Below are 25,782 nucleotides of genomic sequence, written 5' to 3' on the forward strand. Positions count from 1 at the left end.
TGAATTTTTGATAGCTTAGAGCGAAATTCCAGAATATTTACCTACTCTTAAATCTCATTTATTTATCTCTAGTTTGTTAATTTTCACAGATGACACATTCATGCTCGAAGCACCACAGAAACTAGCATATTGATCATTTTTGTCTGTACTATCATTTGTCATTTTTATATTGGATGACAGTTAATTTCAGAGAGTTGCAAAGAGATCTCTCACAGATGGTATCAAACATTTATAGGTAAAACTGTAAATAAACAATGGATGGCCTCTGAAGAGGAAACAGTTCCGGTACAGAACAAACATATTTCAGAGAGGGGGAAAGGATGAAGTTCAGGGATGATGGAAAATTTGAAAGGTCAAATGAAACAGAGAAAAAAAATGGGCTAAGATAAAATTAAGGTTCCTGGTTCAGCAGAAAACAAAACTGAAGACAAGAAGACAGAGTTGAAGTTAAAAAAATCAAAAAAAAAATAAAGAGAGTGCAAAGGAAGAGATAACAATGTTAAGTGTGATTTGGTTATCACCAATATTACCCCCAAATCAGGAGTTTGTGAAAATCTGCTCAAGATTCAGTTGACATGAGTTAGTACTGCACTGCCTATCTGCTCAGGTCAACACAGAAATTCCCATGACAATATTTAAAAGGAGAGTAGGTGAGTTATCCCCCTTGGAAATATAATACGAGGAGTGATTGATAAGTTCGTGGCCTAAGATAGAAGGAGTCAATTTTAGAAAACCTAGCACATTTATTTTTCAATGTAGTCCCCTCCTACATTTACACACTTAGTCCAGCGGTTGTGGAGCATATGGATCTTGGACCTCCAGAAAGTGTCCACAGCAGGGGTGATTGATAAGTTTGTGGCCTAAGGCAGAAGGAGATGAATTATACAGCTCTCGTTACATGCATATGCAGTTCAACTCTTTGAGTGATTATGCAGAAAGTTTGAGGTTAATAACTCATCTCTGTCTACCTTAGGCCACAACCTTATCAACCACCCCTGATGAGTTATTAACCTCAAACTTTCTGCATAATGACTCAAAGAGTTGAACTGCATGTGCATGTAACTAGAACTGTATAACACATCTCCTTCTACCTTAGGCCACAAACTTATTAATCACCCCTGCTGTGGGCACCTTCTGGAGGTCCAAGATCCGTATGCTCCACGACCGCTGGACTAAGTGTGTAAAGGTAGGAGGGGACTATGTTGAAAAATAAATGTGCTAGGTTTTCTAAAATTGACTCCTTCTACCTTAGGCCACGAACTTATCAATCACCCCTTGTATACTAATGAGGAAGAACCAGTAGCTACTGCCTCTCTTCCCTATACTTCCACGGTTTCAGGAAGGATTACCAAGATCCTGAAGAAATACGGGATTAATACCATCCACAAACCCGTAAGGAAGCTCAAAGCACAGCTTGTGCAGGTCAAAGATGACCTGGGACTCAGCTCAGCTGGCGTTTACAGGATTCCAATTGAATGCAGAGCAGCATACATCGGCCAGACGGGACGCATGGTGGAAACCCGCATCAAGGAGCACAGGAGGTGTATCCGTTTAGGTTAACCAGAGAAATCAGCAGTGCAATGACCACTGGATTGACTTCGATAGCACAAAACTACTGTGCCATGCCAATGGCTTTTGGGAGTGCATGTTGAAGGTAGCCATTGAAATGAAGACTAGCAAGTAAGAATTTCAACAAAGACAAAGGTCTTGTTCTTAGTACGAGCTGAATATGATTTTAAACAAGATGGCACAGCAGAAACCTGATTGGTTGAGGTCTAACCAATCAGAAGGCACGGACGGCGGGAATTGAGTATACCTACTGCCAGACTAGATGTGCCTAGGTATCATCCCTGATGAAGATGGTGAACTTCGTCATCAAAATGTCGATTAAAATTTACACTGTACCCAGCTGTAAGCCCATGAAGAGGTTACGCATAATATTTATCCCTCAAAATCAACTTTCTGACTGCACACATAAAATAATGAAGTAATGCATGTTTCTGGTGACTAATATTAAATCAGCGTGAGGGCATCAGCTATCGGTTGTAGTTATCTCAATGACTTGGTTCCAATGTGGAATCCGTTGTGCAGGCATAAATACAAACAACCACCACACTCACATGCTCTAACAATCATAGATCAAAAACTGATTACTGCCTTGTTGTTTCCAGAAGCAAAATGTTAATAAACAATGGGTGCGGGTTTGAAGTAATAGGCAAAAGGACCAGAGGTGGCATAAACATGTGCATGCAGAAACTTGTCATGATCTTCAATTTGGCCTGACTCAATGCTAGTGAAGATGGCACATGGATAATTAACTAATGTGTAAACAAATACAGAGCTATAGCAGGAAGTGCAGAAAAGCAATACTGATCGAATAACTCTTTCAACCAGCAAGAGATTATAATTGATCAAATGCCTTGTATCTTTCCATGACTCTATAAGGGCTATGACTATTTTTGAATAGCCTATATTCATCCAATCATTTAGGCTCCTCGTTGCACCACGCCCCTCTCTCAAACTTCTTTAGTGAAAACAAACTTAATTCTGCATCTCCCTCTCTCTCTCCACACAACTTGTAAAGTAACATCTTGAAACCATTTTTATTGCTTTCTTGGATCTCTTTTAAATGTGCCAGAAGCCTTTTGAAGGTAAAATGCTCAGAAGTGCAGAAAGTAAGTGTAACTTGATAATATAACACTCCAAGTGATTGAACTCAAATGAAACACAGATTGGACGACAATTTTATTTAAAAAATCATGCCCTTATATAGAGGTCCTTTAGAAACTTGTTTTGCTGATCAAAATTTGTCCCTGCTATATTAAAATAGATTATGTTATCAATTATATAAATTATTTGTATTACTCCGCCATTTACAAATTGATTTCTATGTTTGTTAACATTATGAGTAGGGGAAGTAACTGGTCTTAAAAATATTGACTATCAACTGTTTCAGAATGCCCTGAGAATATGAAACCTGTTTTATAGATGCAACGCAATACTCTACTGTTTATTTTTTAAACAAAACAGAAGTTACACAAGTTATGCTAACACAAAATAATGCAAGAAACTTAATTATGAATGGTACAAAATATGTTGGTGAAAATTGCTACACATTTCCATTAACTATATATCTAAACTTCTAAAAAACACTTAGTCAGTGAAAAATATGACAAAAGATAATCAGTCTTCAAAAGGTTTGGGAACTTCCTTATCAGTTTCCTGTAAGTAAGCCATTTTCAAAAAGTAGTCTGCAGATATTACTGATTTTATCGTTCCTCTTTCAGCTTGCATAATACTGCAATAAAATTGAACCAAATATTCAAACAAAGCTTTAGACTGGGAATAGATTTTCTAAAAAGGTTTATCACAACAGAATCATCAATTGCAACAGACAAGCTGTCTGTAATTAAATCTACTTACAGTCCCTGACACTTGAGAAGCACTCTCAAATTCTTCTTCATCTTGAATCACTCTTTCCACCCTCAGCAATGGAGCTGTTCCAAGAGAATACATAACTCATTTCCAGAAGTCACTTTGAACAATAATTACTCTCATAAAGTATGGCCATAAATATTATGTTAAAATAAATAAGACTCAAGCACATTCTGTAAAAAACATTTCACAGTTGACTTTAGTACTTGATGTTACATAAAAGAGCACAGAAAATCTGCAAAAGGGAAAAATTGAATTGTGTTTCACATTGGTCGGTAAGTGTTATTCATCATCCCAGAGCTATTTGATCGGTAATCTTTAATGACATTCATATAATGTTAAAATTGTGACTCATGCTAAAGATAGCCATAAAAAGTAGGAATTAATTGTGGAATAATTGATATTGGGGCAAGTGACAAATACTGAGTGAAAATAAAGGACTATCTTCCTTTTTTTCCCAGTACTGCTTGTGCCACCTTCCAATTGTCCATGTGGTTCTCTTCTCTGGTAAATACTAAGTGCCTCAGACACCCCTTTAACCAAAAGTGATTGCAAATGCAAACCTGTGGCACAGTTGTGAGATGGGAAGGCCAGAATCGGAATCAGAGCCAGTTGTAACATCACTGGCATATGTCGAAAAATTTTTTGCCTGATAATGTAACGCATGCCTCATTGGAACTACCCATTCACAGTATACCAAGGCCAGTAACAACCTCAATGATCCATATAGATTACTGCCAACACATCAGATTCAGGTTCATTATTAAATCATTTAGCAAAATTGTTAATGTACTGACGTGGGAGAATTCAGAATCAGGTTTAATATCACTGGCATAAGTAGTGAAATGTGTTAACTTTGCAGCAGCGGTACAATGATCACGAAGGAAAAAGAAAACTGTGAATTAGAATCAGATACAGAATCAGGTTTATTCCCACCGGCAAGTGTCATGAAATTTGTTAACATAGCAGCAGCAGTTCAATGCAATACATGATACAGAAGGAAAAATAAATAAATACATTGCAGTAAATGTATATTGAATAGATTAAAAATCATGCAAAAAACAGAAAAAATATATATTAGAGAAGTGAGGTAGTGTTCACGGGTTCAATGTCCATTTAGGAATAGGATGGCAGAGGGGAAGAAGCTGTTCCTGAATTGCTGAGTGTGTGCCTTCAGGCTTCTCTATCTCCTACCTGATGGTAACAGTGAGAAAAGGGCATGCCCTGGGTGCTGGAGGTCCTCAATAATGGATGCTGCCTTTCTGAGACACTGCTCTTTGAAGATGTCCTGGGTACTTTGTAGGCTAGTACCCAAGCTGGAGCTGACTAAATCTACAACCCTCTGCAGCTTCTTTCGATCCTGTGCAGGAGCCCCCCACGCCCCCCCCCCCCCCGATACCAGAAAGTGATGCAGCCTGTCAGAATGCTCTCCACGGTACAACTATAGGAGTTTTTGAGTGTTTTTGTCAACATGCCAAATCTCTTCAAACTCCTGATGAAGTATAGTCACTGTCTTGCCTTCTTTATAGCTGCATTGATATGTTGGGACCAGGTTAGGCCTTCAGAGATCTTGACACCCAGGAACTTGAAGCTGCTCACTCTCTCCACTTCTGGTCCCTCTGTGAGGATTGGTATGTGTTTCTTCATCTTACCCTTCCTGAAGTCCACAATCGGCTCTTTTGTCTTACTGACACTGAGTGCAAGGTTGTTGTTGCAACACCATTCCACTAGTTGGCATACCTCGCTCCTGTACGCCCGCTCATCTCCATCTGAGATGCTTGTATCATCAGCAAATTTATAGGTGGTTTTTGAGCTATGCCGAGCCACACAGTCATGGGTTTAGAGAGAGTAGAGCAGTGGGCTAAGCACACACCCCTGAGACGCACCAGTGTTGATAATCAGCAAGGAGGAGATATTATCACTAATCCGCACAGATTGTGGTCTTCCTGTTAGGAAGTCAAGGATCCAATTGCAGAGGGAGGTACAGAGGCCCAGGTTCTGTAACTCCTCAATCAGTATTGGGAATGATGGTGTTAAATGCTGAGCTATAGTTGATGAACAGCATCCTGACGTAGGTATTTGTGTTGTCCGGGTGGACTAAGGCCACACAAAGAGCCATTGAGATTGCGTTTGCCACTGACCTATTGTGGCAATAGGTAAATTGCAGTGGGTCCAGGTCCTTGCTTTAAATACATAAATATTAAATAGTTAAATTAAATGCAATGAAAAAAATAGGAAATAAAAAGAAATACTGAGGTAGTGTTCTGGATCCAATGTCCATTTAGAAATTGGGTGGCAGAGGGGAAGAAGCTGTTCCTGTATTGCTGAGTGTGTACCTTGAGGCTTCTGTACCTCCTTCCTGATAGTAGCAATGACAAGAGGGCATATCCTAATGGGGATGGAGGTCCCTAATGATGAACACTGACTTTCTGAGGCATCTCTCCTTGAAGATGACATAGATACATTGGAGGCTAGTGCACATGATGGAGCTGGTTAATATCACAAATCTCTACAGCTTACTTCAATCCTGTGCCGTAGCTCCTCCCGCCCATACCAGACAGTGATGCAACCAGTTCAAATGCTCTTCATGGTACATCTGTATAAACTTGCGAAGGTTTTTGGTAACATACCAAATCTCCTCAACCCCCTAATAAAATATAGCTGCGGTATTGCCTTCTTTATAACTGCATCCCATATTGGGTCCAGGTTAAGTCTTCAGAGATATTGACATCCAGAAACTTGAAATTTCAAATTCTCTCCACTTCTGATCCAGATATGAGGATTGGTTCATGGCCCCTCATCTTACCCTTTCTGAAGTCCACAATCAGTTCTCTGGTTTTATCAACGTTGAGTGCAAGGTCGTTGCTGTGACAGCCCTCAACAAGCTGGTATATCTCGCTGCTGTACGCCCTCTCTTCACCATCTGAGATTCTGCCAACAATCATCAGCAAATTTATAGATGGGCTGGGTGGAGAGCCAGTGAGATTGCGTCTGCCATAGACCTATTGTTGCAATAATCAATTTGCAGTGGGTCCAGGTCCTTGCTGAGGTAGAAGTTGTTTCTAGCCATAACCATCCTCTCAAAGCATTTCTATTATTGCTTTTCTATTTTGTTTGGATACTTAATTAGAACTGATTTATTCCAGAACATGAAGATCAACCCTATTAGATCTAATTTACCGAGATAATCCTTCATACAATGCATTCATAATAATCCTATTTTTTTATGGATTAACCTCAATACAATTGAACATCCAATATAAAAGTTAATCTTCCCAATACATAAAACTTACTATTTCTATTTTAGGAGTTGAGTAATAATTAGTGATATTGATTAGTACCAGTTAATGTAAAAATAGAAATCAGAGTCAACTTTATATCTGAGGTGTTTATTTTTTACCCATTTTCCAAAGAGAAATGGCATGAGTTCTCAGATCCTAAGGACTTTCTACAGGGACACAATTGAGAGCATCTTGACTGGCTGCATCACTACTTGCTATGGGAACTGTACTTCCCTCAATCGCAGGACTCTTCAGAGAGTGGTGCAGACAGCCCAGCGCATCTGTAGATGTGAACTTCTCACTATTTGGGACATTTACAGAGACAGGTGCATAAAAAGGGCCTGAAGGATTACTGGGAACCCGAGTCACCCCAACCACAAACTGTTCCACATGCTACCATCTGGGAAACAGTACCACAGCAATAAAGCCAGGACCAATGGGCTCCGGGATAGCTTCTTCCACCAGGCCATCAGACTGATTAATTTATGCTGATACAAAATTGTATTTCTATGCTATGTTGACTGTCCATACTATTTATTACAAATTACTACATATTGCACATTGCACATTCAAATGGAGATGTAATGTAAAGATTTTACTCCTCATGTATGTGAAGGATGTAAGAAATAAAGTCAATTCAATTCAGTTCAACTGTTGATTGCAGACAATCCCACTGTACTGGGCTATATCTCAAATAATAAACAGTTGGAAATAGAGAGCCTATTGACATGGTGTCATGACAACAACCTTTCCCTCCATGTCAACTTGTTGCTGTGAGTTTATTGAACATTCTCATTGCATGGTAAAATAGACCCTTGACCTCACAACGACCTCATTATGACCTTACACCTCATGTTTTTCTCTGTAACTCTAAGAGTTAATTCCACATTCTGTTACTGTTCTTAGTTGTACAACCTCAATGCACTGTTGTAACGAAACGATCTCTTTCAACAGTATGCAAGGCAAGTCTCCTGCTGTACCTCAGAACATACGGCAATAATAATATTAATAATATACACTATTTATAACATACAAATACAAAAATTACCAGAAATATTCAGCATGTCAGACAACTGCCTAATCTACTAAATGTTCCCAGCATTTTCTGTCTGCAATTCAAATTTCCAATATTTTTAATTTTGTAACACTCTTTAAATCTAATGTTCTTAAAGGAATGGTTAAAATTAAAGCATCTAAGTAACCTGTACTTTTTGATTTCTCAAACACTAATAGCCTTCCAAAATGAATGGGTAAAGTATTAATGCTGTTGAGCTTGTGGTTAATGACTACAATATACAGCAATACTGCTCCTTTAAGATGATGTGTCAGATTGCTGTTTACATGGCCCATGGTCATGCTGGTTATCCAGTCTGGCCCCCAACTGGTGCCTAGCTCCCTGCAATTTGGTACGGCTGAGAGCAGCAGAGACAGTCCATTTTTCTCGTAATCGCCAGACCTGTTGGACGTTGGTAACGTAGAGTATCGCAAGTGCAATACACTGATTCATTGGAGAGACTGACAGCAGGGAGCTACGTGGCTTGGGTAGTTGCGCAGACTAGGCCCTCGTGCCGCAGGGGAGGAGCAGCAGGCGTCCATGTTTGGTTGGGGGCTCTCCCTTCTCGTCAGCACTGCCCTCCAGTGCTCACTCGGTGGAAGACAAGCTGGACTGCATTCATCTGCAGCTGCTCACGTGTGAGATGAGGAACTGCAGCTTGTTTTTTTTGCAGAGAACGTGGCTTCAGGACAACATCCCGTGCATTGTCAATCTACAAGCCATGACACTCAGGGACTTGGATTATACATATTTTTTGTGACTTTCTGTTTTACTGTTATCGTGATTGTCTGTGCTATATGCACCTTGAGCTGTATGTGACTGCTGATATTGTGTTTTACACCCTGGCTCCAGAGAAATACCATTTCATTTGCCTGTGTTCGTGTCTATGGTTGAATGACAATTAAACTTGAACTTAAGCTCACAGAGTGGACAAGGAGATGGTAATGGGAGCCCCTTGGTTACCATTTCATTGCTAGCTGGGTAACTTGGGCGTGCCTTCCTAGTAAAACATGGCCTGTTTCTGGACGTACGCAATGAGATAGCTCCAAGGCTGAAGATGTGCAAGGAAATTAACCTGACTTGAACATTGACTTCTCAAACTTCCGCTAATGCCCCACCTCCCCCTCGTACTCCATCCGTTATTTATTTATATACACACATTCTTTTTCTCTCTCTCCTTTTTCTCCCTCTGTCCCTCTCACTATACCCCTTGCCCATCCTCTGGGCTTTTTCCCCCCTCCCCCTTTTCTTTCTCCCTAGGCCTCCTGTCCCATGATCCCCTCATATCGCTTTTGCCAATCAACTGTCCAGCTCTTGGCTCCATCCCTCCTGCTCCTATCATTTCGGATCTCCCCCTCCCCCTCCCACTTTCAAATCTCTTACTATCCCTTCTTTCAGTTAGTCCTGACGAAAGGTCTCGGCCCGAAACGTCGACTATACCTCTTACTAGAGATGCTGCCTGGCCTGCTGCGTTCACCAGCAACTTTTATGTGTGTTGCTTGAAATTCCAGCATCTGCAGATTTCCTCGTGTTAACCTGATGTATTTCAGGATTTTAATGATAATTGAAACTAAGCTGCCTCAATAGCATTAAGCTTTAGCATTACAGGAATGGAAGATGTTCAAATATTGTTCTCTTTGGTTGATAATTGATGGCGTCAAGGGAAGGGATTGCACTAAGCGCGTGCACCATAATATTTGTCAGAGCATCCTCAATGAACTGTCCTATTCAACAGCAGGTTACATATGGAAGTAACCATTCATCATGTACTTGAGAATCAGAAAGAGAAATCCAATATTTGTTTTAATTTATGGGCTCATGGTCAATAGTAAGGGAATTAACTTCAAATTACAATTTCAGTTACAAGATAAAATTATGTTTGCAGAACATTAACGGCAAATGGATTTCAATACCATGAAAGGTTATGAGATGCACACTTTTTTTGGGGAAAATATGGAGGCAATTACTCATTGGAAGCAATGAGGAAATACATAACTCCTTAAAAATAGTATTACAAGTCACTCCTAACTCAAAAACACGAAAACTATAACAAATGTACAAAAACTTGGTTTGATGGATATTTAGAACGTTATGAACAATCTGGCTTTGATATTTCAATATAAGGATATAGAGGCAATGAAGAAAATGCAAAAAAAAGTAGATGCATAATAAGACATTTTTAAGGTGAAGAATGCTGCATGATATCACAAGAAAACTTTTATTATTTTCTCTGATACTCCTAAATTTAGCTTAACTGAAGGATAAATGGTGAAGGGATTCCATTTGTACGTTTTCAAGCCACTTTTTAATTAGGTGTATTCCTTTGTTGCAACTCCTGACTTTTTGATCCCAGGTGCTAACACAAGTCACTGATTTTCACTGTAGATGATCCAGTTGAATGTTCAGTTCAACATGACTGAGCATCAAGATCAGCAGTGTTTTTCTAGCAAATGCATGTTGATACTTCTCATTGAACATAAAAGATAGCAATTACATTGTCACATTGAACATTTCAGCAGGCTGGAGCATAAATCAGAAAACTCATTAAAATACTTCCTCAGATACATTATTTAATTAGTTTCAATGCTTGTTGTGCAACCTTGTAATTTATCAATCTTGCCTCTGAGTTAGAAGGTAATGGACTTAAATCCAACTCCACAGACTGAAGGTATAATCTAAGCTGACAATCCACTGCATTGTTGAAAGAGTGCGGATTGCAATCATCTTTCTAGGCTTTTTACCTTCAGAAGTGCACAAATCCAATTATCAATCCTGGCTCTGCTCTCAGGCAATTTACTTGGACACAACTTCTGGAGGGGTTACCTCATGCACACATATTTAAACATTGCGATCTTAGTGGATGCAAATTTTGAAGAAATAATGGATTTTCTGGTATTGAGTTGATTTTGATGATACATTCATTCACGCCCACTATCTCACATTTCAAGATCTATGAAATCCATCATTCTATATACTCACAATTCTAACGTGAACAAAACTAACTTGACCTGCCATATGTGGAGGAATTTCTTTAGCTAGAGGGTGGTGAAACTGTGGAATTCATTGCCACATATAGCTGTGGTGACCATGTCATTGGGTATATTTAGGCCCTTCCAGCCCTTCGAGTCACACAGCCCTAGCAACCCCCCGACGAACCTGATTAACTCTAACCTAATCACAGGACAATTACAATGACCAATTAAACTATCTGGTACATCTTTGGTCTGTGGAAGGAAACCAGAGGATCCGGAGAAAACCCACACATTCCATGGGGAGGATGTACGGAAACTCCTTAAAGAACAGCGCCGGAATTGAACTCCAAACTCCGGGGTGCCTCACACTATTTTATCAGTTTAAAGCAGAGGTTGATAGGTTCTTGATTAGTCAAGGTGTCAAAGGTCATGGGGAGAAGGTAGTAGAATGGGGTTGAAAGGAAAAATAAATCAGCCACGATGGAATGATGCAGCATTCAATAGGCTAAATGGTCTAATTCTGCTCCTATGCCTCATAATTTTATGATCCTACTTCAACATTTAGTTTTTAATCTTGCAACTTGAAACACACTGAAATTTCCCACTCAATATATTGAGTTAATATTGTATTCTTGTTCAGATTTTGTTATTTATTGGACAAGGCCACTGCCATGCTTCACATTTAATTTTTTTTGCAAATATTTAAATGTTCTTACTTACAAGCTGTACAGGGGTTAGGGACTGCTTGTTCAGGGGAATGCGACATCTGTGTTCCATCATCAGATTCTTCCATTAAACTATCTCCCTGGAATCTAGACAAAACAGTACAACTATTTACTAATTTTGTCCTGCGATTTGCAATGCTTTAGAAAATTATCAGTGTTTATGTTCATCAATACTACTGTACCTTAAAGAGCTGACTTTAAGAAATACCGCAGGTCGTGCAGAGTGAATAAAAGTGATTTCATCCATTATAAACATATGTACCTTTCCAACATATTCAATTAAGTTAGTAAATTCATGTAAAATACCAACAAGAGATTAAATCATACACATGGCCTAACTCATCATCTCTATATAGTAATATAAAATCAGAGAAAATTTACATGCAATAATTTTCATACACGTGAACTATACACTAGGTTTTTCAACAGAACCTTAACACCAGCTTACTGTGATCCTGCTTGAAATAGTTAAGTTCTTAACAATTCAAAAGATTTCTTCGATTCTTGTTAAACTGTGCTTTCATAGAAATCCCAAAGTTCCTCTCAGTTTCATTTTGAAATGACAAAGAATGGTATTGATTTTATTGTAATCACAAGTATGGGTCATATTGAAAATTCTTTTATGTCAGAGTATTTCGTAGGACATCAGAGTGACAAATAAGACCTTCAAACCAAAACTACATAAGTTTTTCATTGATAGAATGCAAAATTTTCCAGAGAGTAGTTGATGTTGAATTAGTTGGTCAATTAATTGGTATTAAAAGTATTATTTTCATCTCAATCTAAAGAATAATTATTACTGAACTACATCTAAAAGTAGATATATTGTACGTAGGATTTTGGTTTATTGGCCCATCAGTTAATCAGGACAGCCATTTACTCAGGACAACTCCTAAAGAACAAAAACTAATTCGAGAATATAGCTGGGATTCCCTTCATTTACTTGGGACACCATACCTCTTAACTGGAGCAGAAGACTGTTGCCAAACAGTTTCTAATTAGCATCAGTCATGTGCACTTGCATGGTCGATAGACACTACACCATGCTTAGAGTGACCAATTTTTAAATAACATCAAATGCGTGTGATTGTGTTCAAAAAGCAGTGATTTTCGTCACTGACAGTTGGTGAGAAATAAACGGCAAGACAATTCAGAACTGTTTTGCTTACCACAGTTTCAACCATTCAGGCTTGGAGATGTCAGAAACAGCTGGGAGTGAAAATGAAATGATTTCACTACTTCAACAAGTTAATCATCTTCAATGTTGCAATGAAAATGAAGATTTGGAGGATGCAATCATCTGAAGCATTGTATAAAGGCAATCCATTATCAGCACCAGGTGCCTACACTGATTTTGTTCATTCAATCAAAAGAACTTGGCAGATGAATTCCTCATTTGATAACTATAAGGAACTAATAAAGTTTTATAATACTGTAGAGGTATTGATAGTGTTCTGATTTGTTCCGTATTTCATTTAAATACATAAATTATTACTTACTTAAACAGTAGTTTGTCTTTTTTATACCTTTTAACTATTTCCATGAAACTTTGGCTAATTGGGGCAGCCGCTTAATTGGACTAAAAAGTATTGGTCCCAATTAGTCCCAATTAATTGGAATCCACTATATTTTACTGTTCCACCACAATTAGAGCAAAAACATTGAAAATCCACATGAAGATGCAAGTGAAATCCTGTTTCTGGTTCAGCATCCATGGGCAAAGTGCACTGGACGGAAAACAGAACTAACATTGTCTACAGTCAACTATACCTGATCCCCAAGATCCAGTAGATCTGATTATGGGCACCTCAGGGCAAAGGTCACATTGATGGCTGCAGCCATGCTATTTGCCCCTCACCACCCCAGACCTTTACTCATAAGTCTGCTTTCTCAAATGTGCAGGGAGAGTGCACAGTATTACAAAGAAGGAATAAATTGAAATTAGTGAAGATATTTAAGATAACTGCAAAGAAAGTGCTCAAAATCTTGACAGTCCTAATTACCACAGAGATCAGGATAGCCTTCGTGCCATTCTTCTATTTCAGCCATATGTATTCTCACAAACTCAGACATACTGATTTGAATTAAGCAATAAATGAAATAAGATCATTGTTATTCATCCATCGTCGTCGTCGACAAAGACCTCGACACCATTGATGTTGTCGAGACTAGCACATGATTTGGATTTAAGTGAGGGAGAGTTGCGCAGTGTCAGCCTCACTCTCTCTTCCCAATTCCCATCTGGATCCAGTGGCAAGACGGGGTCGTGACGGCTGGAGATGGGACTAGACGCAATGGATGACCAGGACCTCTTCTGTGTCTTGTCGTACTCTACACGTTCCACGACGCTTGCAGAGACCGCCTTCTTGACCGTTGGACTCATTCCATTGGTCTTGTCCGCTCAATCTGCCGGAGTCTGTCTTCACATGCTGGGATAGACATCTCCCTATCTAACCGAGGGTTTGAGACCCGTCGGCTACCCTCACCTGGTTTAGTCGGCTTGTTGAAGCTGTTGCCCGGTGTGTGGCCACTGTCGCATACAAACAGCTACAGGGAGCCACAGGTGAGAGCTGAGTGCCAAGTGGGGACCAAAGGTGGACTAACCGCCTTGAAAAGGATGTGAGATGTTCCCCCACCAGAGGTGCTACCCCTCCCTGACACCCCATACATATTATGACATTCAGTTGCAACATGAAATAAAATCCTTATTATGACATTAAGTTGCAACATTCTAATTCTGCCACATTTTCCCCTCCTCACCACAGTACTCATTTGCACAGTAGTAGACAGACCCCCCTCCGCCCCCGCAAAACACAATATGTCCTAGGAAGACCCATAAAGAAGCATCATCCAGTATTAAAGACCATCAACATCCAAGATATGCCCTCTTTTCATTACTACCAACAGGGAGGAGGTACAGGAGCCTGAAGACCCAAACTCAATGGTTTAGGAACAGCTTCTTCCCTTCGGCCATCAGATTTCTGAACGGTCCAAGAACCGATGAACACTATCTCGCTATTTTGCACTATGTATTTTTATATATAAAAATTGTTATTGTAACTTAGATTATTTTTTATTATATTTTGATGGACTGTTGCCACAAATCAACAAAGTTTACGGCATCTATCAGGGATAATAAACGGGATTCTGATTCTGATATCCGCAATTTGGTGGGTCCACGTAGGAAGAAAGTCAAATGCTGATTCATAGCTCACAGCAAATGAGCAGTTGATAATCACAGGGAAATAGTGGATGGCCCATTTCAAGTCCCAGCCGTCTTCAATCTCTCATCAGCTGTAGTTGCAGTGCAATCACTCCAGCCGAATATGACGCTCTCCTAAGTGGTTGTCTCAGGGTGGATTTCCTTAATCAAGAATGCCTGTGAGTGACCCTGTTTAACATGGGGAAGTTGATTCAAGGGCAGCCACCACAATGCCCTTGACAAATCGAGGTCAGGGTCCATTGGTACGGAATGCAAGATGACTAAGGACGCTCTACTGCTGCAGCTTTCCTCCACCTTCATTGCCGTGGTGATGTGTCGTCATCATCCACCAAGTCTTGGTTAGATCGTTCTTTGTCTGGAACCTCCCCCTTGACCTTATCGCCACAGGTGACCCTACCAGGCAGGGTCAGAAAAGCGGCAGACAGCTTTGCTTTGATGGTATCGTTCTCAGGAACTCATCAAAAGGATTATTAGTCATGGGTACTAGCAGGACATCCACTCACCCAATCAACAAATGCAGAGAAAATTAGAGTCTAGCTCCAATGGAAGCTTATGCTGTGGGTCATTTCCCTTTTAACAGGCATAAATTGGCTATTTTCATAGACCAACATTGACAATTGTCACACTGCTGTTCGGACTTTGGATGCCACACACTTGGCACAGACCACGCCACTGCTCTGCGGCATGCTGGGAGTGAACTGTGATTGGCTCATGATGGTGAAAGAGGGCATGAAACAGGAATTCTGCTCAAGGTACTCCCTCTCCTTGCCCCCTGAATCCCACCCCACTTAGTTAACAGCTCTCATGTTCTCTCATCACTGAAATGGTGCAGATGTACAGGTAGTGTAGTCTCTGGTAGCACTTGCTTGAGCCTGGGTGTACAGAGCATGTACCTGAAATGCATCGCAGTGATCAGGAAAAGGTATGAGCATTAAGATTCAAACTCTGCTTAACCTTGGAGGTTACACCTCAAAAATTAATAGAGAAAGGATGAATAAAGTGTCACTATAGCAAAAAGTCTAATTGAAATTGCTATGTTAGATATTCAGTGTTCTGTAGTAGTGCAGTCACTTGAGTGAGTGGGATGTTAAAGCGGAGAATGCCTATTCATGACGTTGTTTACCGTTGGGAGGCTGATGCATGGGCAGCCACCACACGGTCCTTAACAGATCGGGGTCAGGGGTCAGGGTCCAGTGGCACGATGTTCAGGACAACTGGGGACCCTTCACTGTTGCAGCCTTCTTCTACCTTCATTGCAGTTGCCAGGGTTCATCATTTTCCACCAGTTCTACTATTGATGTCTTGGATGGCATCTCCGAGGATCACCAACCCATCGTGGTGAAGAGGCTTATGATGCCCTGCGATCCTGAAAGTGATGCCGTCTGGAGTTTAGTTATTTGGTGCATAGCTCCTGGTAGGGTCGCCCATGGTGGTAAGACTAAGGGAGAAGTTCCAGACAAAGAGAAATCCAACCAAGACTTCAATAGTGGAGCGTTTAGTAGGAAGACACCATATGAAATGTACCCTTAACACCACCTTTTATTATGGCATTTTGTATCTTTTGTTGCTGAGCCCAAATCACCTTATCAATTTATCTTGCTTACTGTGGAATGGCAAAACTTGAACTGACTGGAACCTGGAGGAGTTGGGATAGGAATGTGACAAGACAGTTTTTGGTCAGTGGAATTAATGAATGGTAGCATAGTGGTTAGCACAATCACAAATGAACTACAGCATCCTCACGAAGGTGACTGCCTGAATACACAGAGTTCCCTTAAAAATTAACACTGTAAAACATCATATGAACTGGTTTATCATTCATTTCTGCTCTTTGAAAATAAATTTGAATGTCTTACACCAATCAGGCCAAATGTTTTCAATTGTCTGATTAATGAAGTTCAGGGAATCTGGCTGGCTGCTTACAAGTGACCTGTCTCCCCAGCACCAATTATCATTCTTTGGCATCAGTGTTCAGCAGAGCATGAACTGAAAAAACTAAACAGCATATTAAATCAAAATTTAAATCAGCTTGCTACTGTATGAAGCAGGAAGAACAACCAGTCAACCAAGGATCACTGATAGAGATAAGAGGAGAAAAATCTTGCATAGAATATGAACAACAAAAATTATTTTGCAATAGATTCGCATGAGTGGATCAGAGGAAGTTCAGAATACAATGTTGCAAATGTTCTGAATTTGGCAGGACAAATGATTTTTACACGGCCATTAATTACAAGATAAAGGGAATATTTGCAATGTATAAATGAGTTCAAATTTTAATCTTATCAGATATCAGGTGACAGTAAAATTAAGAAATTGTTCCTCCCAGTGGGTGGCAACCCTGCCATTTCTATAGCATTTTGTCTGTTTTATGGGGCCAAATTGCTAACTCAACACTCAACCCAGCGTGAGTAAAATTCGTGCAAGGAGCTAGCCAGATTTGAACCTGGGACCTCTTGCTCTGAAGTCTGGTGTGGATCCTACTACACCACTGGCACAGACACGATTAAGAAATACCCCCTGCATTTTTTATATGTCATCTGACTTTATGAACATTGTTGCTGAATCTTCCTTTCTGAGAGGAGTTCAGAAGCCATTTCAGTCAGGTCAGTCCTAAACAGAGATGCATTGCAAGCCATATAACCATATAACAATTACAGCACGGAAACAGGCCATCTCGGCCCTTCTAGTCCGTGCCGAACTCTTACTCTCACCTAGTCCCACCGACCTGCATTCAACCCATAACCCTCCATTCCTTTCCTGTCCATATATCTATCCAATTTAACTTCCTCAACCACTTCTGCTGGAAGCTCGTTCCACACAGCCACCACTCTCTGAGTAAAGAAGTTCCCCCTCATGTTACCCCTAAACTTCTGCCCTTTAACTCTCAACTCATGTCCTCTTGTTTGAATCTCCCCCACTCTCAATGGAAAAAGCCTATCCACGTCAACCCTCTCTATCCCCCTCATAACTTTAAATACCTCTATCAAGTCCCCCCTCAACCTTCTACACTCCAAAGAATAAAGACCTAACTTGTTCAACCTTTCTCTGTAAATTAGGAGATGAAACCCAGGCAACATTTTAGTAAATCTCCTCTGTACTCTCTCAATTTTATTGATATCTTTCCTATATTCAGTGACCAGAACTGTACACAATTGGAGCCTTGGACTTAATGACAATTACCACCATAATTTATCATTCCACATGACAATCTGCCTCTCCAATCCTGTGTCCAGTCAGATATGACAAAGGAACATAGGCCCTATTCATTTTCACAAAGATTCAAGAATGAAGAAGATATGTTACTTTATAAAAATTAATTTACTTCAGTTTAGTATAGATCATACTAGTTTAGACAGTCAGTCAACACTACCGCACAGAAGCAGGCCCTTTGGCCCATCTAGTCTGTGTCAAACAATTAATCTGCCTAGTCCTATCAACCTGCACCAGGACCCTAGCCTTCCATACCCCTCTGATCCATGTACTGTCCAAATTTATTTTAAATGTTGAAATGGAACCCACATCCACCACTTCTGCTGGGAGCTTGTTCCACATTCTCAGCACTCTCTGAGTGAAGAAGTTTCCCCTCACGTCCCCTTAAACATTCTACCTTTACACCCTTAACTCATGACCTCTAGTTCTAGTCTCATCCAACGTCAGACGTGCCATTTTTCAGCCCATTTTTACACCCGGTCCAGATCCCACTGCAAACTTTGGTAATCTTTCTCACTGTCCACTACACCCCCAAACTTGGTGTCATCTGCAAATTTGCTGATCCAGATTACAACATTATCAGCTAGATTGTTGATATGGATGTCTAACATCAATGGGCCCGGGGTTAATCCTTGTGGCACACCACTAGTCTCAAGCCTCCAGTCAAGGAGGCAACCCTCTACTACCACTCTCTGGTTTCTCCCGCAAAGCCAATGTCTAACCCAAGTTACTACCTTATCTTGAATGCCAAGCGACTGAACCATCTTGACCAACCTCCCGTGTGGGACCTTGTCAAAGGCCTTGCTGAGGTTTACGTAGAGAACACCCACTGCCTTACCTTCATCAAATTTCCTGTAACTGTGTGAAAAAGCTCTATAAGATTTACCTACCACGCACAAAGCCATGTTGACTATGCCTAATCAATCACTGTCTATCCAATTAGTTATATACTGTATATCCAGTTCCTTAGAATATCTTCCAAGAACTTACCGACTGATGTCAGGCTCACTGGCCTATAATTTCCCTGTTTATTTTTAGAGCATCCCTTTGTCCAACTTGTTATTATAATGAGCACTCTCTTATCCAGGCCAATAATGCTCTCCAAATCCATTCCTGTAAATTACTTCTGTATGCCTTCCAAAGCCACCACATCCTTCTTGTAATGTGGCAACCAGAATACACAAAATACTCCTAAAGTGGCATAACCAAAGATATATACAGCTGACACATTATTTCCCTTCTTTATATTCCAATCCCTAATCAATGAAGGCAAGCATGTTTACTACCTTTGCGTTTGTGTTGCTACCTTCAGGGACCAATAGATATTCACCTTTAGATCCCTCTATACATCAATTCTCCTAAGGGTGCTTGCCAATTACTGTATACTTATATTTCACTTTCTGGCTGCAACTTTACATCCCAAACTTCCAAATGGCATATATCCTGTTGCATCCTTCCCACTTTTCACAACTCCAACATGTCATCTGCAAATATGCAAATCAGATCTTCAATTTTTTTTTAAAACAAAATTATTAACGTATATTAAAAACAACAGAGGCCATCGCACTGATTGTTACCAAACATACCTGGTCATAGACCTCCAGTTAGAAAAACACACCTCTATTTCTACATTCTTATCTCCTATGAACAAACCAAGTTTGGATCCAATTTATGACTCATTGTGATCCCATGTGATTTAATCTTCTGTCCAGATTATCATAAACAATATTTTAATGTCACACATCTGTGCAAGTAGTATATTACTCTCAGTTGAAGTTAATGTGAAGTTGAGATTTTGCATCTTTTTTCATACTTGTTTCTAAATAGAAAAGATAAACAAGTCTGTATCTGGAAAATCTGTACAGTTGTTTCAGAATATTTGGATCAATATTATTTTATCATACTGGTATGCCACAATACAGTGCAGTTATTGGAAAAAGGTTTGATTGGCTGACTGAGGAGATTAATAAAATAACAACATAGTTAACTGTCAGTTATAGTTAAAACTCAACAAGGGTTTTGCTAATGTTGTCAAGCATTAATTATTTTACCTTGCTGATACCTTGAATTATTATTCTTGAGTACAAAATATTTACTCATGAAGTATCATTTTAAAATCAGTGATAAAATATCCACAAAATTATTTTCCCTGAACTAACAATTGAAAATTAGCTACAAAGGACTCAGACAAGATTGTCTAAGGAAGGGAACCTTGAAGCTTAGACACCAAAAACTTATAAAGATAGGGGAAAAGCAAGAAGTTTAGCTGAATGTTTCCTGGATTAGAAAGTATTAGTTCAAACAAGAGGTTGGACAAACTTGGATTGCATTCTCAACAACATCAGAGGCCGTGGATCAAGTATATAAAATCATGAGTTGCATAGATAGGGTACAATCATCAGAGTGTTTTTATTCAGGGTAGAAATGTCAAATACCAAAGGGAATAGCTTTAAAGAAATAAGGTGGATGATCTTTTTGCAATATTACAGATTATTACAGATTGCCAGGTACGATGTTAAGGCCATCACTGAATCGTGGCTGAAGGATGGTTGTAGTTGGGAGCCAAATGTCCAAGGTTACACATTATATCAGAGGGATAGGAAGGCAGGCAGAGAGGGTGGTGTGGCTCTACTGGTAAACAATGGCATCAAATCAGTAGAAAGATGTGATATAGGATCAGACGATGTTGAATCCTTGTGGGTTGAGTTAAGAAACTGCAAGGGTAAAAGGACGTTGATGGCAGTTATCTACATGCCTCCCAACAGTGGCTAGGAGGTGGACCACAGGTTTTACTTTAGCGTGTCGCACCAGTCAGCCATTCTTGTCTGGCACATGGTGTCAGGATTGGACTCCTTTCGTATTAACCGGGTCACAATATGAACGTTCCTGACTTAATCCTTTTTTTTACGAGGCCGAGTGGTTAGCTCAATGCTCAACCCGGCACGGAAGGAAAGCGTGCTCAGGGGGGTGGACCGATTTGGATTCGAACTCGGGAGCCTTCACTCTGGAGTCCAGTGCTGATGCCATTGCCACAGGTTATAACAGTAAATAGAAAAGGCGAGTCAAAAAGGCAATGTTATGGTATTCATGGGAGATTTGGGAAAAAAAATTGATGGGAAAAAAGTAAAGTATGATGTAGCAGTATTTCAGTGGAGTAAGCAATCACAGTGGTATGAGAGAGAGTTGGCCAAAATAAATTGGAAGCAGCTGCTGGCAGGGATGTCAGCAGAGCAGCAATGGTGTGCATTTCTGGGAAAAATGAGGAAAGTACAGGACATGTGTATTCCAAAAATGAAGAAATACTCAAGTGGCAAAATAGTACAACCGTGGTTGACAAGGGAAGTCAAAGCTATCGCAAAAGCAAAAGAAAGGGCATACAACAAAGCAAAAATTAGTGGGAAGACAGGATTGGGAAGCTTTTAAAAACCTACAGAGAGCAACTAAAAGAATCATTAGAAAGGAAAAGATGAAACATAAAAGCAAGCTAGCAAATAATATCAAAGTGGATAGAAAAAGTTTTTTCAAGTGTCTTAAAGAGAAATGAGAGTGGATATATGACTGTTAGAAAATGAGGCAGGAGAAATAATAACGGAGGGCAAGGAGATGGCTGATGAACTAAATAAGTATTTTGTGTCAGTCTTCACTGTAGAAGACATTAGCAATATGCCTGATGTTGTAGTGTGTGAAGGAAGAGAAGTGGATGCAGTTACTGTTACAAGATAGAAGTTGCTCAAAAGTTAAAAGACCTAAAATTACATAAGTCACCCGGACCAGAGGAACTGCACTCTAGGGTTCTGAAGGAGGTAGCATTAGAGATTGTGGTGGCATTAGAAATGATCCTTCAAAAATCATTGGATTTTGGCATGGTGCCAGAGGACTGGAAAATGCAAATGTTACTCCATGAAGGCCGTGGCTGACAAAGGAAGTAATGGACAGTATAAAATTAAAAGAGAAGAAGTATAACATAGCAAAGACGAGTGGGAAGCCAGAGGATTGAGAAACTTTTAAAGAGCAACAGAAGGTAACTAAAAAGGCAATACGTGGAGAAAAAATGAGGTACGAAGGTAAACTAGCCAAGAATATAAAGGAGGATAGTAAAAGCTTCTTTAGGTATGTGAAAAGGAAAAAAAATAGTTAAGACCAAAATTGGGCCCTTGAAGACAGAAGCGGGTGAACTTATTATGGGGAACAAGGAAATGGCAGACGAGTTGAACAGGTACTTTGGATCTGTCTTCACTAGGGAAGACACAAATAATCTCCCAGATGTAATAGTGGCCAAAGGACCTAGGGTAATGGATAAATTGAAGGAAATTTATATTAGGCACGAAATGGCGTTGGATAGGCTGTTGGGTCTGAAGGCTGATAAGTCCCCGGGACCTGATGGTCTGCATCCCAGGGTACTTAAGGAGGTTGCTTTAGAAATTGTGGACGCATTGGTAATCATTTTCCAATGTTCTATAGATTCAGGATCAGTTCCTGTAGATTGGAGGGTGGCTAATATTGTCCCTCTCTTCAAGAAGGGAGGAAAAGAGAAAACAGGGAAATATAGACCGGTTAGCCTGACGTCGGTGGTGGGAAAGATGCTGGAGTCAATTTTATGTGAGGGTCATGTTTTTTGACTTCTCCAGTGCGTACAACACCATCCGCCCTGCCCTGCTGGGGGAGAAGCTGACAGCGATGCAGGTGGATGCTTTCCTGGTGTCATGGATTCTTGATTACCTGACTGGCAGACCACAGTACGTGTGCTTGCAACACTGTGTGTCCAACAGAGTGATCAGCAGCACTGGGGCTCCACAGGCGACTGTCTTGTCTCCCTTTCTCTTCACCATTTACACCTTGGACTTCAACTACTGCACAGAGTCTTGTCATCTTCAGAAGTTTTCTGATGACTCTGCCATAGTTGGATGCATCAGCAAGGGAGATGAAGCTGAGTACAGGGCCACGGTAGGAAACTTTGTCACATGGTGTGAGCAGAATTATCTGCAGCTTAATGTGAAAAAGACTAAGGAGCTGGTGGTAGACCTGAGGAGAGCTAAGGTACCAGTGACCCCTGTTTCCATCCAGGGGGTCAGTGTGGACATGATGGAGGATTACAAATACCTGGGGATATGAATTGACAATAAACTGGACTGGTCAAAGAACACTGATGCTGTCTACAAGAAGGGTCAGAGCTGTCTCTATTTCCTGAGGAGAGTGAGGTCCTTTAACATCTGCCGGACAGGGCTGAGGATGTTCTACGAGTCTGTGGAGGCCAGTGCTATCATGTTTGCTGTTGTGTGCTGGGGCAGCAGGCTGAGGGTAGCAGACACCAACAGAATCAACAAACTCATTTGTAAGGCCAGTGATGTTGTGGGGATGGAACTGGACTCTCTGACGGTGGTGTCTGAAAAGAGGATGCTGTCCAAGTTGCATGCCATCTTGGACAATGTCTCCCATCCACTACATAATGTACTGGTTGGGCACAGGAGTACATTCAGCCAGAGACTCATTCCACCGAGATGCAACACAGAGCGTCATAGGAAGTCATTCCTGCCTGTGGCCATCAAACTTTACAACTCCTCCCTTGGAGGGTCAGACACCCTGAGCCAATAGGCTGGTCCTGGACTTACTTCCTGGCTTAATTTACATATTACTATTTAACTATTTATGGTTTTATTACTATTTAATTATTTATGGTGCAACTGTAACGAAAACCAATTTCCTCCAGGATCAATAAAGTATGACTATGACTATGACTATAAAAGATGAAATTACAACACATCTGGATAGCAGTAACAGGATTGGTCCGAGTCAGCATGGATTTACGAAGGGGAAATCATGTTTGACTAATCTTCTGGAATTTTTTGAGGATGTAACTATGAAAATGGACAAGGGAGAGCCAGTGGATGTAGTATGCCTGGACTTTCAGAAAGCCTCTGATAAAGTCCCACATAGGAGATTAGTGGGCAAAATTAGGGCACATGGTATTGGGGGCAGAGTACTGACATGGACTGAAAATTGGCTGGCTGACAGAAATCAAAGAGTAGCAATTAACGGGTCCCTTTCGGAATGGCAGGCGGTGACCAGTGGGGTACTGCAGGGTTCAGTTCTGGGACTACAGCTGTTTACAATATATATTAATGATTTAAATGAGGGAATTAAAAGTAACATTAGCAAATTTGCCGATGACACAAAGCTGGGTGGCAGTGTGAAATGTGAGGAGGATGTTATGAGAATGCAGGGTGACTTGGACAGGTTGGGTGAGTGGGCAGATGCATGGCAGATGCAGTTTAATGTGGATAAATGTGAGGTTATCCACTTTGGTGGTAAGAACGGGAAGGCAGATTATTATCTAAATGGAGTCAAGTTAGAAAAAGGGGAAGCACAACGAGATCTAGGTGTTCTTGTACATCATTCACTGAAAGCAAGCATGCAAGTACAGCAGGCAGTGAAGGAAGCTAATGGCATGTTGGCCTTCATAACAAGGGGAATTGAGTATAAGAGCAAAGAGGTCCTTCCGCAGCTGTACAGGGCCCTGGTGAGACCACACCTGGAGTACTGTGTGCAGTTTTAGTCTCCAAATTTGAGGAAGGACATTCTTGCTATTGAGGGAGTGCAGTGTAGGTTCACAAGGTTAATTCCTGGGATGGCAGGACTGTCATATGTCAAAAGATTGGAGCAACTGGGCTTGTATACTCTGGAATTTAGAAGGCTGAGAAGGGATCTTATTGAAACATATAAGATTATTAAGGGATTGGACACGCTGGAGGCAGGAAGCATGTTCCCGCTGATGGGTGAGTCCAGAACCAGAGGCCACAGTTTAAGAATGGGTAAGCCATTTAGAATGGAATTGAGGAAAAACTTTTTCATCCAGAGAGTGGTGGATATATGGAATGCTCTGCCCCAGAAGGTTGTGGAGGCCAAGTCTCTGGATGTGTTCAAGAAAGAGATGGATAGAGCTCTTAAAGATAGCGGAATCAAAGGTAATGGGGATAAGGCAGGAACTGGATACTGATTGTGGATGATCAGCCATGATCACAGTGCTGGTTCAAAGGGCCAAATGGCCTACTCCTGCACCTATTGTCTATTGTCCACTTTTTAAGAAAGGAGAAAGGCAACAGAAAGGAAGTTATAGAACCGTTAGCCTGACCTCAGTGGTTGGGAAGATGCTTGAGTCAATTGTTAAGGATGAGGTGATGGAGGACTTGGTGACACAGGACAAGATAGTACAAAGTCAGAATGGTTTTCCATCAGGGAAGATCCTGCCTGATGAACCTGTTGGAATTCTTTGGGGAGATTAGAAGTGGGAGAGATAAAGGGGATGCAGTGAATGTTGTATATTTGGACTTTCAGAAGGCCACACACGGGTGCTTACTAAGTTAAGAGCCCATGGTATTACAGGAAAGTTACTAACATGGTTAGAGCATTGGCTGATTGGTAGGAGGCAGCGAGTGGGAATAAAAGGATCCTTTTCTGGTTGTCTGCCAGTAACTAGTGGTGTTCCGCAGGGGTTGGTGTTGGGACCGTTTCTTTTAATGATGTATATTAATGATTTAGGTGATGGAATAGATGGCTTTGTTGCCAAGTTTGCAGATTTTACGAGGGTTGGTGGAGGGGCAGGCAGTGTTGAGGAAATAGGTAGGATGCATAGGACTTAGACAGATTAGGAGAATGGTCAAGAAAGTGGCAAATGAAATACAACATTGGAAAATACACGGTCATGCACCTGGTAGTAGAAATAAATGTGCGGGCCATTTCTAAACAGGGGAAAATCCAGGAATCTGAGATGCAGAGGGACTTGGGTGTCCTTGTGCAGAATACCCTGAAGGTTAACTTGCAGGATGAGTCGGTGCTTGGGTGTATTTAAGACAGAGATTGATAGGTTCTCGATTGGACATGG

General features: G+C 40.6%; 1 protein-coding gene across 8 annotated transcripts in view; it reads right to left on the minus strand.

Annotated features, from left to right (window-relative positions):
- The window catches only part of c1h8orf34 (chromosome 1 C8orf34 homolog), a 364,640-nt gene that overhangs the window by 72,433 nt on the left and 266,425 nt on the right, over nt 1-25,782 (minus strand). For all 8 annotated transcript variants that reach the window (XM_072254127.1, XM_072254031.1, XM_072254215.1 and 5 more), the window contains exons 9-10: nt 11,463-11,554; nt 3,424-3,497 (exon numbers count right to left, since the gene is read on the minus strand). In XM_072254127.1, coding sequence (XP_072110228.1) covers nt 3,424-3,497; nt 11,463-11,554 — 166 coding nt within the window. The remainder of the gene's footprint in view (nt 1-3,423; nt 3,498-11,462; nt 11,555-25,782) is intronic.

This window comes from Mobula birostris, chromosome 1, assembly GCF_030028105.1.
Source record: "Mobula birostris isolate sMobBir1 chromosome 1, sMobBir1.hap1, whole genome shotgun sequence".
Classification (NCBI taxonomy): domain Eukaryota; kingdom Metazoa; phylum Chordata; class Chondrichthyes; order Myliobatiformes; family Myliobatidae; genus Mobula; species Mobula birostris.